Below are 19,789 nucleotides of genomic sequence, written 5' to 3' on the forward strand. Positions count from 1 at the left end.
GGTCAACTATATCTTTTTGAGTGGCGGGTTTGAGAGGCATAAACTCCTGCTCCGTTCCTTATGTGGTTCACTTGAACAATCTAGCAACCATTTTTCCAGGTATTAGCCCATACATTGCCTTTCAGTTTCAGAGTTGGTACGATTTGATGCCTGCATTGCATAATCACTATCTAAGGGTGTCACTTGTTATTTTAAACCCCCATATGCCATATCTAGTTATGTTGTCCCATTGATTCTGTTGAAGAGTCATACGGACTCGAAACGTTAACTGTGTTCCTCTCCTCAGATGCTGTCAGACCTGCTGAGTTTTTCCAGGTATTTTTGTTTTTGTTTTGAGACAGAAATTCCTCTGTTCACTAGATGTGGCAATATTGCAAATGTGCATATGACGATTTATTGTATTTATTATTTCTATTCAAATTAAATTTTGAGAAAAGTACCAAATGAAAAACTTGTACTTAGACATTTACAATGATGCTATATTTATTTACCAGTGGAATTCCACTCTGCAAAAAGTCTTATTCATTGTACATCACCTAATGGACCAGTGGATATATACACTTCCTAGAGTAGTATAGAGCCACATAGTCAAGCATGTTCCCAGATTTGCGACCTAATCTCCACTAACCTGATCTTAACCAGACTGTAATCCAACAAGACTACTAAAACTAGCCATGCCCCTGGGTAAGGAGGGGGAGAAAACACTTCATAGCTGATCACAATCCAATGCTGGAAACTACATGTGGGTGGGTGTTTGATAAGGACTGAATTTTGCTGTGATTCCCTACATGATTGAATAGAGTGCTAGTACTCGAATTAAAAATAGCCACTATTGCCGACAGGTTGGTGCCAGTGAAACTGTATCCTTGCTATGAGACACTAATTTCAAGACAGGAAAAGGAAATATTGGGTGGCGGGGGTAGGGGACGGGAGGGATGGAGCTGGTGGTGACAGGAAAGTGCAGTTGAAACGGATTTATTGTAAAACTCAACTTTAGACATAAAGTATGCACTTTAAACTGTGAAACGTATGTTACAACTAAAATAGTATGCTGGTTTACAGAGTAACTGACTTAAAGGAAATCTTGTCTTTGTTTTAATTAATTTTAATTTATCCTTCTCGTTCCCTCTGAATTTATTTTTTTTTAAATGTATAATTCTTGTCTTGTCTTCTAGTTTGTTGCCCAGCCAAATTGTCAGCAGCTCCTTGCTTCCCGCTGGTACGACGAGTTTCCTGGCTGGAGACGACGACACTGGATCGTTAAATTCTTGACCTGCATCAGCATCGGACTGCTATTTCCAGTCTTTTCCGTGTGCTACTTGATAGCACCAAAAAGCACATTTGGCCTTTTTATTAGAAAACCATTTATTAAGTTTATCTGTCATACTGCATCATACTTGACTTTCCTTTTCCTGCTGTTGTTGGCATCTCAACATATTGATCGAACAGATTTAAACATGCAAGGTCCTCCACCAACCATTGTTGAATGGATGATACTTCCCTGGGTGCTAGGTAATTTATTTGCATGTGACAATTAATATGTACACTCGTGGATTAGACCCCTGGTGCCCACATTAAATCCAGGTCAATGTGTAAATCTCTGATAAGTACAGAATCTGGTGAAGCTGAGATGTGTACTATCTTTGAATTCTATTTTAAAACTAACTAGGCTTACAGAGGAAGAGTTGCTTTTGGGTGAATTACAAAAGGCATAAAGCACTTGTAGACCTATGACTTAGCAGGAGTGCATGGGGTTTGTATCCTGACCTTCCCTACCTTGTACATGGTAGAGTTTCTAACCACCCCAAGCAAGGCTAACAGCTTGGGAGGGACATGTCGCACATCCCTGGTATGGCAGAACATTGAACCTTTGGCCCCATCAGGCCTTTGGTGAGTTAGCAGTTTGCAGCCAACTGTTGATTGGTAAAGCTACAATTAGCCTCAGTACCACGGGTTACGAAGAAGACAGATTACTCCAGATTCTTGCTACTGATCACTATCCGGCTACCTCAACTGTGAATTCCCTCCCACATTGAACAGACTGTACACGTGCACAAGAACAGCTGTTGATCAGGCTCGTGCATGGAGGATACCCACTTTGGCAAATTGCCTATTCCAGGAGAGGAAAGAAAATATTGGAATTTTGAAAAATATATAAAATGGAGCTGAAAAGTTAGTTGAGTTGGGTTAGCTACATTGCAGAAGGAAAGGAGATAAAGGGATATGGAAGGAGGGTGAGAAATTAGTAGTAGGATGATTGGTATGTGTGGAGGATAAACACCAACACTGCCTGATTTAACTTTCTTTGTAATTCAATGGGAAAAAAATGAACAGGTTGAATAAAAAGCTCTGAAACTTTAAGTTTTAGCTGCCCTTCATCCTGAGTTACATTTTGTACATACCATTTTTCCAGAACTTTTCATTATATTGAGTAGATTAATGTAGTGCGCACAACAGAGTACTGCAGGTTGCAAATATTATGGGGGATAAATTTTAAAATACTATCAGTCGCACTGTAGGCACAGTGCAGTAACATTGACCTGCATCTTGATTAGGCTGAAAGACATTAGCATTAAAGGTCACAACGAAATTAAGGTAAATTACCTGAGGTGATGGCTGCAAACCTGGGCTTTATGATAAATTTCATGAATTGAAGCTCCTAGCATGAAGCTTCACCTACCAAGAGCACTCATTTACTTCTTACCCTTTACATGCCAATTCGATAAAGCTGAACCATAAGTATCTTTGTTGATAGTTTTTTTTTTTTCATTTCATTTCTACATTTGATTGTCATACGCAGTATAATCTGATCTCTGTTTTAAAACCTGGGCTTAGAAATTTAGGGAGGTCCATTTTTAGGTATTGCCATTATATAGCAGACCAAAATTTTACCTGGCCACATTACATGCTCTTAGACTGTTATCGCTGTGTAATTTCTTAGCCTTTAATACGAGCCATATTTAATCACTTAAGTTTTGTAACAAGGTAAGCAATACTAATTGTCTGTTTACATATGCTCCATATTTTTGCCCTGTCACTTTGTCTGTCCATGTCTCCTTGTAGCTTCCTCATCTGATCCACATAACTTATATTACCTAACTTAGTGTCAACCACAAACTTGGATATAATATGCTTTATTCCTTAACCTAAGTCATTGATATATGGAAAGCTAATGCCCCAGTGCAAATCCCTAGGAAATACCACTTGTCACATCTCACCTATCAGAATACATCCCCTCTTCTCTCCTCTCTGTCTTCTGCCTCTCAACCAATTATCAATCCATGTCACAAAGTCACCTCCGGTTCTCTGCACTTTCATTCTTGCTAATAATCTCTTTGCTTATTAAAACCTTCTAGAATTTTATATAAACAACATCCAATAACATTCACTTATCCACTATGCTATTGGCCTTCACAAGAAATTCAGCTACATTAGTCAAATGTGACCTAATCTTCTCAAATCTGTGCTCATTCTTTATGATCAGTTCAAGCTTGTCCAAATGTCCAGTCACTCTGGGCAGAATTTAATGTCCTCCCCATGATGAGTTTGGTGGCGGGAGGCAGTTAATTAGGCAGGAGGATGGTGGGTGGGAATCCTGCCACCTGCCCAGGGTGGGAAGGCCAACGAAGCCCACTTGAGAGCCTAATCCCACTGTCATTGGTATCAACACAGCTGGTATTAACAGGCAGGAGGCTTACCATGTGGGCTGCACAACAAGCAGACCTGTGCAGGGTTGCTGCAGGCTCCCAGTGCAATTGGCTCAGTGCCTGATTGAGAGGCTCGGCATCAGGTGGGGCGTGGAGGGGGGTGCTGCTGTAAGCTAGCCCTTGCCCTTGCTGCTGATGTTCCTCTCCCCACGCCCCCACCCCATGACCCCACTTCTGCCGTCACTCACCTGTGGCCTGGGATCCAGCGACGATACTAGGCCTCGGGTGGCTGTCATATCACAGAAGCCATCTCCTCACTGGTGGCGCTGCTGTTCAACAGGCCTGCCAAGCTCTGATTGACTGGAAGCTCTTGGCAGGTGTGATATCTGCTCTGGGATCTTTGATCCTGGAGAAAGCTTGTCGAATGGCACTTAATGCGGCAGGCCTTCCAAGAGGGGCTTTTACCAGCTCTCCAGCCAGCGAGCATGACCACTGTCACCTCCATTAAATACCACCCTCTGTCTCTGATGATGGATTCCAGGAATTTCTCTGCAACTGATTTTAAAGTGACCATTACCCATTTTATCCTTATATGTAGATTGACATTTGCAATTCTCCAATCCATAGGCATGATTCCTGAATCTGGAAATCTTTGGAAAATTAAGACTACCAAATCTGCAAATTCTTCACTTATTTCTTTTAATGCTCTGGGGTGGAAACCATCAGGTCCTGGAGAGTTATCTATCTTAAGTGCCATTATTTTCTACATTACTATTTATTACTTACATTAAATCCACTAAGTTCCTCCCTGTAACATTTTTAGGTTCCCTGTACTGCAGGTATTGTGTCCTCTTCCTTCACTGTGAAAATGGATACAAGGTACTCATTTAACAGATCTGCCATTTCCATATTTTCCTTTATAGTCTTGTCTGCTTCAGCCTTCAATGGCTCACATTCCCCTTTACCACCCTCTTTCTCTTAATACATAAAAATTTTATGCTGTTAGCTATGATCTCCCTTGTAAGATTTTTTTTATATTTCCTCTTTCCACTGTTTATTACTTCCTTTGTTGCTTTTTATAGCTGTCACAGTCAGCTAAATTTTCACTTCTTGCATCTGTGTAAGCCTTTTCTTTTAGCTTGATATTCGTTTGCCATGGTTGCTTAACTATACAAGTGGAGCCTTTGCCTTTTAGGGGTATGCACTGGTTTTGTATCGTGCCAAAAGCCTCATAGAATACTGCCCGCTGTTTGTTAGTAGTTTTATCCATTAAGAGTTTAACTAAATTTACTGTTACCAATTCATTTCCATTCCCTGTGAGGTTTGCCTGATCTAAACTTGCAATTTCGGTTTGTGATTCTCCCCTCTCCCCATTATGGATTGTAAAACAAATTTTGCTATAAAGCTGTCCCACTAATTATAAAAACTCAATGCCAATTATAATCATTGTTGTTGCTCCATCCTTCCCTCATATCTGTAATTATATATTCCCCCCTTCCAATCCCATTACGTCAATACTATCAGGAGGTCTGTCGTTATTCAAAGCTCTTTATATACTTTGTTCCTTTCATACAAAGTGAGATTTTTTTTTAGGTTCATTTCCCTTGCCAGCACAAATCAAGAAAATCATGCTTTCCGTCCATTGGTTTCAGTGCATGTTCACTGTCACACTTAGAAAAATTACCCCATTGTATCAAGACAATTATATCGATAAGCCAGCATTATCACAGGACCTATAGTTGGATGAAGGAGACAAAGGGCAAAATCATCCCAGATTTGCACTAAGTTTGGCAGTAGGCGGGACAAACAATGTTTTACCCGCCAGCTATGATGGCGGTTCTTCACACCATATTGTCCCACACCCGCCGCATTGATTATGCATTCCCAGGAAACATGCTGATTCGATGGTGGGTGGGCGTTCCTTTGTCCATCAAGCCATAACCTCACCGCTTCTTCACGCCAGACGCCACATTTAAAGTGCAGCCATGCGCACACTTCTCAGTTCTTCCAGCCCATGACTGCCACACGGGAGCCATGACCCAGAAAGGCAAAAACACTTCAGCCCCCAAGGTCCCTCGAGGGCCTTTTAGGCACAGTGGAGGCTCACCATGATGTCTCTACCCCGATCTTGCTGCAGGATGGGCAGCAACATCACCAATCCGGCATGGGAGTTGGTGGCAGTGGTGGTCAGCGCCAACAACCTGCAAAAGAGGACAGCCACCCAGTGTCACAAGAGGTTGAATGATCTCTTCCGTTCCACTAGGGTAAGTCACTCTTCTCATCACTCTCAACTCACACACGAATAAACCCATCACACATCCACAGGGATCTCACACCCCAACGGACAACACCACTAACTCTCACACACACCCTCATACACCTCAAACTCATATCCTCTGGAACTCACGTCCTCATCCCATCCTTGTCTCCACTCACCACACAAACATTCCATGCAGTGCCATGTGTCCTGCTCACGCTCTCTCCATTTGTTTTTATGCAGGAAAAGCCTGCTCACGTCAGCAGGGAAAGGTCCCAGAGCTGGGGTGGAGTGGCCCATACTAGGCCCCCCACTCACTTTGAGGAGCATGCCATTGAGCTGGCAGGAGAGGATGTGGACCGTGCCTGCGGTGGCGGTGAGGCAAATACCCTTGTGATCATTCTGTACCACATCATCCTTCTCTCAACGCCAATATGAGTGCCCTCTCCAGCTTCTGATTCTGCTGCCATGCACTAATGATCTCTACTTTGGTTCACAGGGAGATCTGCCATGCAACCGACACCCTCAGTCAGCCAATCCCTCAGCTCCATGCAGGCCCTCACCTCCACCCAAGAGGACACCTCCTCCACTGAAGAGCTGGAAGAAAGCAGCCTGGAAGACCCATCACAGCGCTTAACCACACCTTCCACCAGTGCAGAGAGACACACCTTGGTGGGACCCAGATCTAGAACAGGCTCAGGTTCACAATCTAGCGGTCACTGCATGGACATATGTCTGCAGCAGGAGGAGGCAGGTTTGGCTGAGCTCCCCGGTGCTTGGAGGATTGCTGGGAAAGAGGCATCTTTGAGGTTCGAGTCAGATGATGAGCCTCTGGATTTAGCCTTCCAACTCATCCGGGAGAGTCAGCAAAGGATGAGGGAATATCATGCAGAGCTTTTGGAAGCCCTCAACAGAGTAGCACACAATTTGGAGGAGTGTGTTCGCCTGCTCTATGATGACGTGGTGCCCACATTTGCATGTATGGAGATCTTCTTGTTGGGGGATAGTGGACACCCTGGAGACCCTGGTCCAGCAGAATGCGGAGGTGTATGCAGACCTGCACTTCATCACATGAGCCATAGGTGACTTCCTGCAGTGGCAACACGAGAGGAAACGGGGCACTTCAACATCCCTCCAGGTGCTCCTTCCCTTCAATGGGTCAGGCTAGGGCCTTTGGGCACCCGAAGAGTGGAGGAGTGGCAGCTGGACACCCCTGGGTCATCCACTCAGGAATCTCAGAGGCCATCTCTCTCTCCAAGTCCCCTTAGCTTGTCACCCCCTCAACCTCCTCCTCTGTCACCACAGAAGGAGCAGCTGGCCCACAGATTGTCAGCCAAAGCAAGCCAGGGCCCCCAAGGCCTCAGCTGTCCAGTGGACCCACACTGAAAGCATCAGAGTCAACAGGGCCAACTGTTGTACAGGCTGTCTCCACCGCTACTATGGATGTCAGGGCAGCAACTTGAAGCCTAAGGCGTTCAAAAGGTAGGAAATTCTGATCGCAGTTGGTTGCACGGGTGAACACATTTTGTCACTTTACAATTTGAAAATATATTCACTTTCACTGAATAATGTGTAATGGTGTCTTTCAGCTTCATTGACAAGCTTCACGAGTCCTCCCACTGTATTCACCACCCGCCCACCACCCCCCCCCCCCCCCCCCCCCCACCCCACCCCACCCCACTAGCAGTTCAGCTGCACACAGCTGGCCCACACGTGATTCTGGAGGGAGAAGTTTGTATGTGGCAGGGCCTTTCGCAGCCTTGTGCAAGCACTCTCCCACTCACATGGATCCTTCCCGCATCACACTCATCTCAATGTCCTGAACATTTTCAGAGCTGCCATCTAGGGTTCGCTTTCAGTTCACCATCTGAGCTGACCTGCATCTCTGCCCAGCCACTGATCACACTCCCATGCAGCACCTGATCTCACCCACCATGACTCTTGTTTCACTTTCGATTTAGCCAGTATGGTGGTAATACAGTTTTTCTTTAGCTTCTCCATCCAATCCCCTCCCCCAGTCACCCATTTCCTTTCTCCCATCACTGTCAGCCCCCCGGCATCACAATCCACCTCCCTACTATGACCTACCAGTCTCAACACTTTTCTTTCTGGGATGTCCAGATGAACATGAACATTCCCTTCCTTCCCGAAAATCTCACCCCCATCCACATTCACAGAATCAGAATCGCAGAATCTCACAGTGCAGAAGAGGCCCTTTGGCCCATCGAGTCTGCACCGACACATGAGAAACACCTGACCTACCTACCTAATCCCATTTACCAGCACGCGGCCCATAGCCTTGAATGTTATGACGTGCCAAGTGCTCATCCAGGTATTTTTTAAAGGATGTGAGGCAACCCGCCTCCACCACCCTCCCAGGCAGCGCATTCCAGACCGTCACCACCCTCTGGGTAAAAAGATTTTTCCTCACATTCCCCCTAAACCTCCTGCTCCTCACCTTGAACTTATGTCCACGTGTGACTGGCCCTTCAACTAAGGGGAACAGCTGCTCCCTATCCACCCTGTCCATGCCCCTCATAATCTTGTACACCTCGATCAGGTCACCCCTCAGACTTCTCTGCTCCAACAAAAACAACCCAAGCCTATCCAACTTCTCTTCATAACTTAAATGTTTCATCCCAGGCAACATCCTGGTGAATCTCCTCTGCACCCCCTCCAGTGCAATCACATCCTTCCTATAATGTGGCGACCAGAACTGCACACAGTACTCCAGCTTTGGCCTCACCAAGGTTCTATACAACTCCAACATGACCTCCCTACTTTTGTAATCTATGCCTTGATTGATAAAGGTGAGTGTCCCATAAGCCTTTTTCACCACCCCACTAACATGCCCCTCCGCCTTCAGAGATCTATGGACACATGCCAAGGTCCCTTTGTTCCTCAGAACTTCCTAGTGCCATGCCATTCATTGAATACTTCCTTATCTAATTATTCCTTCCAAAGTGTATCACCTCACATTTTTCAGGGTTAAATTCCATCTGCCACTTATCTGCCCATTTGACCATCCCGTCTATATCTTCCTGTAGCCCAAGACACTCAACCTCACTGTTAACCACTCAGCCAATCTTTGTGTCATTCTCAAACTTACTAATCCTACCCCCCACATAGTCATCTATGTCATTTATATAAATGACAAATAATAGGGGACCTAGCATAGATCCCTGTGGTACACCACTGGACTCTGGCTTCCAGTCACTAAAGCATCCTTCTGTCATCACCCTCTGCCTCCTACAACTAAGTCAATTCTGAATCCACATTATCAAATTACCCTGTATCCCATGTGCATTTGCCTTCTTTATCAGTCTCCCATGTGGGACCTTGTCAAAGGTTTTGCTGAAATCCATATAAACTACATCAACTGCACTACCCTCATCTACACACCTGGTCACCTCCTCAAAAAATTCAATCAAATTTGTTCGGCATGACCTCCCTCTGACAAAGCCATGCTGACTATCCCTGATCAAACCTTGCCTCTCCAAGTGGAGATAGATACTTTCCTTCAGAAACTTCTCCAATAGTTTCCCTACCACTGACATAAGACTCACTGGCCTGTAGTTCCCTGACTTATCTCGCCAACCTTTCTTAAATAGCGGAACCACATTATCTGTTCTCCAGTCCTCTATCACCTCCCCCGTGGCCAGAGAGGAATTAAAAATTTGCGTCAGAGCCCCTGTCATCTCCTCCCTTGCCTCCCTCAGCAGTCTGGGACACAAATCATCCAGACCTGGAGATTTGTCCACTTTTAAGCCTGCCAACACCTCCAATACCTTGTCACTCCCTATATCAAAATGCTTCAGAACCTCGCAGTCTCTCTCCCCGAGTGCGATACCTTCATCCCCATTCTCTTGGGTGAAGACAAATGTGAAGTATTCATTCAACACTCTAGCGATGTCATCTGGCTCCACCCATAGATTGCCCCCTTGGTCCCTTATGGGCCCTACTCTTTCCCTGGTTATTCTCTTCCCATTGATATAGAATATCTTGGGATTTTCCCTACTTTTACCAGACAGAGCTTTCTCATATCCCCTCTTTGCTCTCCTAATTGCGTTCTTAAGCTCCATACTGCACTTTCTGTACTCCATTAATGCCTCTGCTGATTTGCTTCCCTTGTACCTGCTAAAAGCCTCTCTTTTCCTTCTCATCGTAACCTGAATATCTCTGGTCATCCATGGTTCTCTGAGCTTGTTACTCCTTCTTATCACCATAGAGGGAACATATTGAGCCTGTACCCTCCCCGTTTCCTTTTTGAACACCACCCCCCCCACCACCGCCCACTGTTCCTCTGTAGATTTCCCTACAATTAACTGTTCCCAGTCTACCTTGGCCAGATCCTGCCTTATTTTACTAAAATCCACTCTCCCCCAATCCAAAACATTTTTTGCAACTTGTCGGTTTCTTTGTCCATAACAAACTTAAACTGTACCATGTTGTGGTTGCTATCACTAAAGTGCTTGTCTACCAGCACCTCAGCCAACTGTCTGGCTTCATTCCCCAGAATTAGGTCCAGCAATGCACCGTCCCTTGTTGGACCGTCTACATATTGACCTAAAAGGTTCTCCTGTACACATTTCAAGAAATCCGCTCCATCCAAGCCCTTAACACTATGTCTATCCCAATTAATGTTGGGAAAGTTGAAATCACCTAATACACCCTATTGTTATTGTTTTCACACACCTCCACATATTGTGCAAATATTTGCTCCTCAACTTCCCACTAACTATTTGGGGGTCTATAATAAACACCTAACAATGTGGCTGCCCCTTTTTTATTCCTGAGCTCTACCCACAAAGCTTCATTCGATGCCCCCTCCAGCATATCTCTCCTTACTGCAGTAACTGTTTCCAACTCATTCACCTCCTTGACCTCACTCCCAGGGTTTGTGACTGCCTCTGAGTCCCCACCAACCACCCTCACTATCCCTTCCACTGATACCATCGAACGCTCGCCCTCCCTCCCTACCACCTCATTCTGCCCTTGGTTATTCTTACCATTCCCTTGTACCACACCCACCCTCAGTTCACTCTCAAGGAGGCAGTCATGGACACATCAGAGCCCTCCCTTTCATGTTCACCTGGACAACCCCTCTGCGGAACCCTTCCCCTCTTGGAACCCCTTTCCTTCTTGGAACCCATTCCCCCCTTGGAACTTATTTCCTCCCCCCACCTTTGTCCTTCTGCCACCCCAGCCCCTCTGGAACCACCCAACTTAGTCCTTCTGTTTTCCTGACTACTTCAGATGCCCATACTTCTTCTGCCTCCTTTACTTTCTCCCTGCTTCATACTCCTTCCTCCCCCTGGACTCCTTCCCCTCTCTGCACTCCTTCCCCCCTCCGAACCCTTCCCTTACACCTTCCACCGCCCCTCCCCCACCCCTTACACCTACTTCCCCAGTTGCCATTTTCACCTCGGTACCCCCTCTTCCCCCTGTAGTCCCTCCCCACCCCCAGCCTCCCCGCGACAGCTTCATTTCCTCCCCCCTCAACCTCACGCCCCGACACCTTAATCCCCCCCCTTCCAACCTCTCTCCCCCGACACCTTTGTTTCTCCCCTCCCAAACTCTCCCCCAACACCTTCGTTCCCCCCCTCCCAACCTTACTCCCCCGACACCTTCGTTCCCCCCCTCCCCACCTAACACCCCACACCTTCATTCCCCCGCTTCTAACCGCAACCCCCGACACCTTCATTCCCCCCGCTCTCAGCCACATCTCCCGACACTTTCATTCCCCCTCTCCCAACTTCACTCCCCCTTCACCTTCGTATTCCCCCCCCCAACCTCAGCCCTCGACACCTTCATTCCCCACCTCTCAACCTCACCCCATCCTGCCACCTCTTCCTCTCCCAGTCAATCCTAGACCTTTGATACATCTTCCTCTTCCAAAATCCGCTGGACCTTCCTCTCCCCCCCCCCCAACCATCATCTAATGTGAGCAGACCCTCAACGGTGACTTTCCACCTTCCATGAGCTGCTTCGCAGCAGAGCCATGTCCATGAGAATCCACTCAGCATGCCATGGACGTTCCTCCACTGTCTGGCTCGCATTTTCTGTTCCTCGGATGTCCGCGATGTGAACAAGGCCTCGGGGGTAAGTCCTGACTTCCATATGCCACCCTTGTCAAGACATGTTGTGCACTGGCATGTTTTCCTGCCCATGTGGTTGGATGATTCAGCAAGGAGGAGATGATTCCAGTGGGCTGGCCTTATAATGATATGCAGATGTACTACAATGTGGTTCCTGACGTCCGACAGCAGGGAACACAGCCCGCCATCGACGGGCTGAGCAGACGATCGCAAACTGGTTTCACAACGTCTTGAAACCGATTTTTGGCTTTTTTTTTGCCATATTGTTTGCTCACGCCGCCTAATATGCCTGATGCCAGCAGGCACGGATAATTCCGTCTATAGAATACCTCACTCCATCTCCTGTCTCAGACACAGGATTGACAGGGGATTAGATATATTGCTTTAAATGCAATGCAAGACACCAAACTTACACATACATGAACTGAAGATATGCTGATGGACCTATCCATGAACTTGATGGATGCTATGTATTCTAGTGTCAGCTGTAGCTCAGTGGGCCTCTGAGTGGATTCAATTCTGACTCTAGAGACATGGGCCCTAAACCTTGTTGACACTCCAGTGCAGCATTGCTGGTAGCGTTATCTTTCAGGTGAGACGATAAACCAAGGCCCAGTCTTCTCTCTCAGGTGAATGTAAAAGATTTCATGGCATTATTTGAAGAAGAGAGGAGTCCTATTTATGCCTCAGTGTTGTGGGGTATGTTTAAAGGTACAGATGTACACTTTCTCCATATGCAGATTAGATGACTGGGAACCTCTCACAATTATGGGGAATGGTTCCATTCTAATACTGGAGCCTATTCATAAAGCAACTGTGCTTTATCGGCATAATTATAACAATGTTTAGACAGCATTGAAAAATAAATCTTAAAGGAGCCAGCTATAAAATGAATTTTAAAATTATTTTATTATATTCTTGCAAAAAAAAATGTCTAACTAAAAATACAAATAACATAACTTAAAATTTTAGCATGGTATGCTGAAAGCATTTTCATTTTTCCCACCTGGGTGGTAATCTGTAAGAATGGGCCAACCATCCATTTTTAGAACCCATCTGATTTTCATTTCACTGCTATCAGTGGAATGAAAACCAGATGGGTTTCATAATGGGCAGGAAATTTCCTTGCCAGATTACCAGCAAACATTGAAGATCAAAATCTACCCACTGTTCTCAAAATTAATAACAGAAGTTGTCATCTGTTATGTCCTAGCACAGTATGTTCATGTGTATTTGATTTTCTTTAACCAGACTACAATTTTAGATTTATTGCTCATAGTATTCCCCCAAGCAAAATAAATGCTTCTGAAATAAACTTCTGCGAGTAGGATTTTGTTGCCTTTTCTTATGATTTGAGAAATTTCAAGCACATAGAAAGATAAAGAGAGATGCAGGAATATAAATTTGAGTCAATCAAAAAAGGGGCAACTTGGTGGGTCTTTCCTAATTCTGAATTTCTTTCACTCCTGATTTAACTATAAGCATATTAATAGTTATATTGTTATTTTTTTCAAGAATATTGATAAGTACATTTTCAGATGCCTTTCTTTTCTTTGGCAACAGGTTTCATTTGGGGTGAAGTAAAGCAAATGTGGGATGGTGGACTTCAGGACTACATACACGACTGGTGGAACCTTATGGATTTTGTAATGAATTCTTTATACCTAGCAACAATTTCTCTTAAAATTGTTGCTTTTACTAAGGTAATTTCATTTTCACTCTTCCCATTCTCCTCAGGAATTGAACTTTCCAAGTGAACAAAAATCTGAACAGAGAAATAACTTCTTACATTACATACCTGCAGTTGAACGAAAATGGGTGATTCTAACGAGGTTACAACTACAAAAAAATTATCTAAAAAATTCAAAGCAACAAACTCTTGCTTCAATATGATTTTTGGTTTGTTCAAAGAGGGTTGCATAATAGGTGACAGAAATGATATGAAGAGAGAGGAAAAAGGAAGGAAATGAAGTAAGAGGAAAGAAACAGGGATGAAAGAGAAAAATATTAAATAGAGAATGAATTAAAAACAGGAATGAAAGGGGAGAGGAAGAGCAACAAGGAATACACGATAAAAGAAACTGAAGTGAAAGGAAAGAAAAAGAAAACAGCTGAACGGCGAGAGAGAAACAAGTGAAGAAGAAAATTAAAGGAATGGCAAGAGTAGATAAAAGAGAAACAATTGATGGGGGAGAGGCTAGTGATGGAAACAGGATAATGAGAATGCAGAAATAGAAGACAAAAGAGTAGTAAAGGACAAGAATGTAAACTTTGCAGACTTTTCTTTAGAAGACCTTTTGGTAGCAACATTAATAACTCATGGTTCAGTTGGCTATGAAAAATTTCTAGTGTATTCAGGCACAAAAAATGTATTCCATCATCCAGATTTCTAGCCTTGTTCCACAAATTGTCACGATTTGAGGATAGACTTAGTACCTACCTGGAACTAAGCCTATAATTCTCTGATGCATGCCAATAATATACATAGATAATTTTTAATAAGGAACTAGGATACGTTTCATAGCTAAGGAAATTTTTAACACAAATTTGTTTTCCACATAATGAAAAAAGAACTACATCTCGTATACAGGATGTTTACAATTACAATGTAATGTTTTCTGTACCAACAATTTTAGAAGTAGGCTTTTCCATTCCTGTCTTATGAGGATTTTGAAATTTTTGTATATTTGTTACTGACTTTTTATTTTTTTTTATTATTCAATAGTTTAACTGTCTGATGAAAGCAGTCTTACAGTTCTGAAGTATTAAAAGTAACCAGATTAAGTAGTCTTGCTCAAAACTGTCTGTTAAAATATAGAATTATACTTCTGAAAAGTATACTCCTCATCTATCAGATGCTTTATTTTGAGTTCTATTTTCCATCTTTAATTTAACAGTATCCTATAATTAAGCAGGAGTTTGAAGAAAAGATTACCCTGCGCATCATTTCCAGATCAATTAAAAACACAATGGTTTTCACAGCAGTAATCATTATGCTTTCAAAGAAATAAGATAGCTCTTTGAATGTAAAAACCTCTAAAAATACAATCTATATAACATACAGTACCTGTAAGCACCCAGATACTATGGTTAACAGCTGCTCCAATAAATCAGTAAAACAGTAAGAGAACACAGTCATTAGAAATGTCATTTGGGGTTTGATGACAGTAATTAAACTGCAAATCATTATGTTCATGCATTTTGAAATTGATACCTGATAGATGCGAATAACTGTAGATTTTATATTTAGACGCATAGGTCAATAAAACAAAACAAACATTGTTTCTTTATCAGGGATTATTACGATCTTTTTCTGATTTGTACAATGGAATATTTTATTTTCAGGACAAATAAATTGTCATTGACCTATATCAAGCTCATCAAAGTTGAGACATGTTTTATACTAACACCATTATTTTGTTTAAAGTACAGTGGTTCACGCCAACGGGAGGACTGGGAAATGTGGCACCCCACCTTAGTTGCTGAGGCACTATTTGCTATTGCAAACATCTTCAGTTCCCTTCGCCTAATCTCACTATTCACGGCTAACTCTCATCTGGGACCCCTGCAAATATCTCTTGGACGTATGCTCTTGGATATTCTAAAGTTCTTATTCATATACTGTCTGGTGCTACTAGCTTTTGCAAATGGTTTGAATCAGTTGTACTTTTACTATGAGACAAATGCATCAGAGGAACCAAATAACTGCAAAGGAATAAGGTGTGAAAAACAGAACAATGCCTTTTCAACGTAAGCATTTTTGTTTTCTTTTACGTTAGTTAAGCTCATAGGAGGACCTTTCTGAGTTTGTGCCAAAATTTTCACCATGCATTGTTGGCTCACAGGTACTAAGTAAATAACCTCCATATGTATACACACTTTGTATTGAAACTATAAGGGAAAGTCTGTACTCAGATGTTCTATTTTTACTATTGAGCCAGTACAGTAACAGGGGGAAGATAATCCTGTAAGCAAGCCTTGTATCTAAATGGCACCTAGAATCATCCATTATTTTACAGCCAGACTGTACTAGGTTTGCTGGAATCTCTCAGTGACAATATATGAAGGTGGTTTGCTTTGGAAATGCGAAGACAACACAGTTGGCCTGCAACTTCGGTGCATAGAAGACCATGACCAAGTCTGATTTGTTTTTCTAATCCTTCAAATTTATCAATATGATTGAATTTTTTTATATTTAGGTTTCTTGTTTGGGCTTTGTTGAGTGCATTTAATTTATTTTGTTTTTGACCTTCTTTCAATTTTGAATTTGTCTAATTTGCAAAAGCAGGCAGCATGGCTAGTAGGGTGAAGTTGTAGAATGTTAATGCTGCGTGTGTTTTATATTCAATTGAGTTGCGGCCTTCAGGAGAACAGGAATAAGGGACTGGACCTTGTTTTAATGTTTTGTGCTTTAGACTTGATGATTTAAAAAAAAAATTGGAGCATGGGATTTGTGTAGATGTTCGTTACTATGACAAACAAACCAGAGGCAAGAAGAGGTTGAGTCACTTAGTTCTGTTTATCACTTGCTGCTTATGCTGTTTCACCTGTAGTAGTATTGTGCTGTACCTTCACAGGTTCACACCCCATTTTTAGGTATGCTTGGTATTGCTCCTGGTATGCCTTCTTGCACTCTTCACTGAACCCAGGTTGATCCGCTGGCTTGGTGGCAATGGTAGACTGGGGGATATGCCAGGCCAGGAGGCTATAGATTGCGATTAAATACAACTCTGCATTGCCGAGCGCCTCATGGATGCCTAGTTTTGAACCACTAGATCTGTTCAAAATCTATCCCATGTAGAATGTTGGTAGTCCCACACAACGCGAGGAAGGGTATCCTTAATGTGAAGGTAGGACTTCATCTCCACCAGGAACGCGTTGTGGTCACTCCTACCAATACCAATGCATACATAGGTACATTTGTGATGACGAGACGAAGTAGGTTTTTCCCATTCGTTGGTTCCCTCACCATTTGCCACAGACCCAGTCTAGCAGCTATTTCCTTTAGGACTCGGCCAGCATAGTCAGTAGTGGTGCTACCAAGGCACTCTTGGTGATGGACATTGAAGTCCCCCATCCAGAGTACATTCTCTGCCATTGTCACCCTCAGTGCTTCCTCCAAGTCATGTTCAACATGGAGGAGGACTGATTCATCAGCTAAGGGGGAGCAGTGGGTGGTAATTAGCAGGAGGTCTCCTTGCCCATGTTTGTCCTGATGTCATGAGACTCCATGAGGTTGAGAGTCAATGTTGAGAACTCTCAGGGAAACTCCTTTGCGACAGTATACCAATGTGCCACCACCTCTGATGGATCTGTCCTGCCAGTGGGACAGGACATACCCAGGGATGATAATGGCAGCGTCTAGGACATTGTCTGTAAAGTATGAATCCATGAGTATTACTATGGGGGCTGATGTTTAACTAGCCTGTGAGACAGCTCTCCCAATTTTGGCACAAACCCCAATGTTAGTAAGGAGGTCTTTACAGGAAAAACAGGGCTGGATTTGCCATTGTCATTTCCGGTGTCTATGTCGATGCCGGCTGGTCCATCCAGTTTCATTCTCTTTTGACTTCATAACTGTTTGATACAACTGAGTAGTTGCTGGCCATTTCAGAGGCCATTTCAGAGTCAACCACACAACTGTGGTTCTGGACTCACATGCAGACCAGACCAGGTTTTTCTGACAATTAACAATAGTTTCATGGACAGCATTACTGAAACTAGCTTTTAAATTCAGATTTACTAATTGATTTTAAATGCCACCAGCTGCCGTGTTTGGATTTGTACCCATTTCCCCAGAGCATTAGCTTGAGCCTCTAGATTACAAATCCAGTGACATTACTACTACACCACTGCCTTCCCCAGATGAGCAGAAATTCCATCCAATTAAACATTGGGAAGATCAAACCCATTGTTTTTAGTCCCCAGCAAAAACTCCATTTCCTACACACTGACTCCATTCCTCTCCTTGGCAACAGCCTGAGACAGCCATACAGTTCACTGCTTTTGGAGCCATATTTGACCCCAACATGAGCTTCTGACTACATATTTGTGTCATCACTAAGACCATCTATTTCAACCTTTATAGCATCACCCCAATACCCATCTTGCTCAGTTCATCTGTTGTTGAAACCTTCATCCATGCCTTCATTACCTCTAGACTTGATTATTGCAACACACTTCTGGCCAGTCTCCCACTTTCGACCTTTCATAAACGTAAAGTCATCCAAAACGCTCGTGCCCATGTTTTAACTTGCAGCAAGTCCAGTTCACTCAACATTGCTGTACTCGTTGATCTACATTAGCTCCCGGTTAAGCATCTCCTCAACTTCAAAACTCTGAAGAAGGGTAACAGGGACTTGAAATGTCTCTCCACAGATGCTGTCAGACCTGCTGAGTTTTTCCAGCGTTTTTGGTTCTTGTTTCAGATTTCCAACATCTGCAGTATTTTGCTTTTATTTTCTTTCAAAATTCTGATCCTTGTTTTCACATTCCTCCATGGCCTCACCCCTCACTAATCTCTGTATCTCTCACAGCCGCCAGGGATTTCTACACTCCTTCAATTTTGGCATCTTGAGCATTCTCAGTTTTAATTGTTCCCTCACTGGCAGCTGTGTCTTCAGCCGCCGAGACCCTAAGCTCTGAAATTCCCTCCCTAAACCTTTCCACCTCCCTACCTTTCTTCCCTTGTTTAAAACATGCCTTAAAACCTACCCCTTTGATTAAGGTTTTGATCGTGTGCCCTAAAACCATCATATGTGACTCGGTGTCAAATTTTCTTTGCTAATATTTTAGTAAAGTGCCTTGGGAATTTTACTCCACTAAATATGCTATATAAATATACTTAAGAAACTATCATATTGTCGATTGAGGATTCAGGCGCAAGGGGCATAGTCTAAAATTCAGAGCCAGACCTTTCAGAATTGAAATTAGGAAACGCTTCTAAAGTCTCTTCTGTATCTCCTGGCAATGCAAGGTGGCCACCAATATCCATCTACGCATGCGCACTGGTCCACACAGGTGCAGAAATCCAACGATGTCACTCCACTAGAAAGCTTTTTTGTTCTCGTGGCAATATTTTTTCAATAACCCTGATATGTTCCTGAGACATTGGGCTGCATTTTCCGGTCGGCGAGCGGGGGCGAGGCCCGCTCGCCAACGGATAAAATGACGCGGGGTGATGTCAGGTGTGCATCCCAACGTCACCGTGCGTCATTTAGATTTTCAGTTTGGCCGAATTGGCTGCGTGCCCGCCAAACTGTCGAAGGCCTATTAAGGCCAGTTAACAAGCAATTAAAACAATCAACTGAGCTGCCCGTCCAACCTTAAGGTTGGTGGGCAGGCGAAGAGCCCAGGCGGCCTTCAGAAAAAAACATGAAACCTCATCCACCGGCAAGATGAGGTTTTGTGAAGGTTTTAAAATTTGTATAAAATATAAATGAGGCAGCACTTTGCCTCAGGGAGATGAACCTGCCCACTCCCGCACACCCCTTTCCCCCACAACGGGGCAAAAAACCTGCCTACTTATTTCCTGTGGTAGAAATAGGCTGATTTTTTTTAAAAAGTATAATTAGAAGCTGCAAACTGAGAATCCTCAGTATGAATTAACTTGATAAAAGTTTACTCATGGTGGTTATTAGAATTTTTGAAATTTTTTGGAAGCTGAGATGTCACTGTTGCTATGCAAGCAAACAGGGACAGTGATTTTCTACACAGCTGTATTGAAAATCACTTTGTCATGAGTCAAGTTTCAACTTTGCTTCCTTGATCTTTTTTGGGAGATTTTT

The 19,789-nt window shown here is 43.5% G+C and overlaps 1 protein-coding gene across 1 annotated transcript in view; it reads left to right on the plus strand.

The window, feature by feature from the left end:
• The window catches only part of LOC121283867 (short transient receptor potential channel 4-like), a 57,907-nt gene that overhangs the window by 22,623 nt on the left and 15,495 nt on the right, over positions 1–19,789 (plus strand). Inside the window, exons 3-5 of the mRNA XM_041198668.1 lie at positions 1,176–1,512; positions 13,566–13,705; positions 15,430–15,752. Of these exons, the coding sequence (XP_041054602.1) occupies positions 1,176–1,512; positions 13,566–13,705; positions 15,430–15,752 (800 nt within the window). The remainder of the gene's footprint in view (positions 1–1,175; positions 1,513–13,565; positions 13,706–15,429; positions 15,753–19,789) is intronic.

This window comes from Carcharodon carcharias, chromosome 11 (assembly GCF_017639515.1).
Source record: "Carcharodon carcharias isolate sCarCar2 chromosome 11, sCarCar2.pri, whole genome shotgun sequence".
Taxonomy (NCBI): Eukaryota; Metazoa; Chordata; class Chondrichthyes; order Lamniformes; family Lamnidae; genus Carcharodon; species Carcharodon carcharias.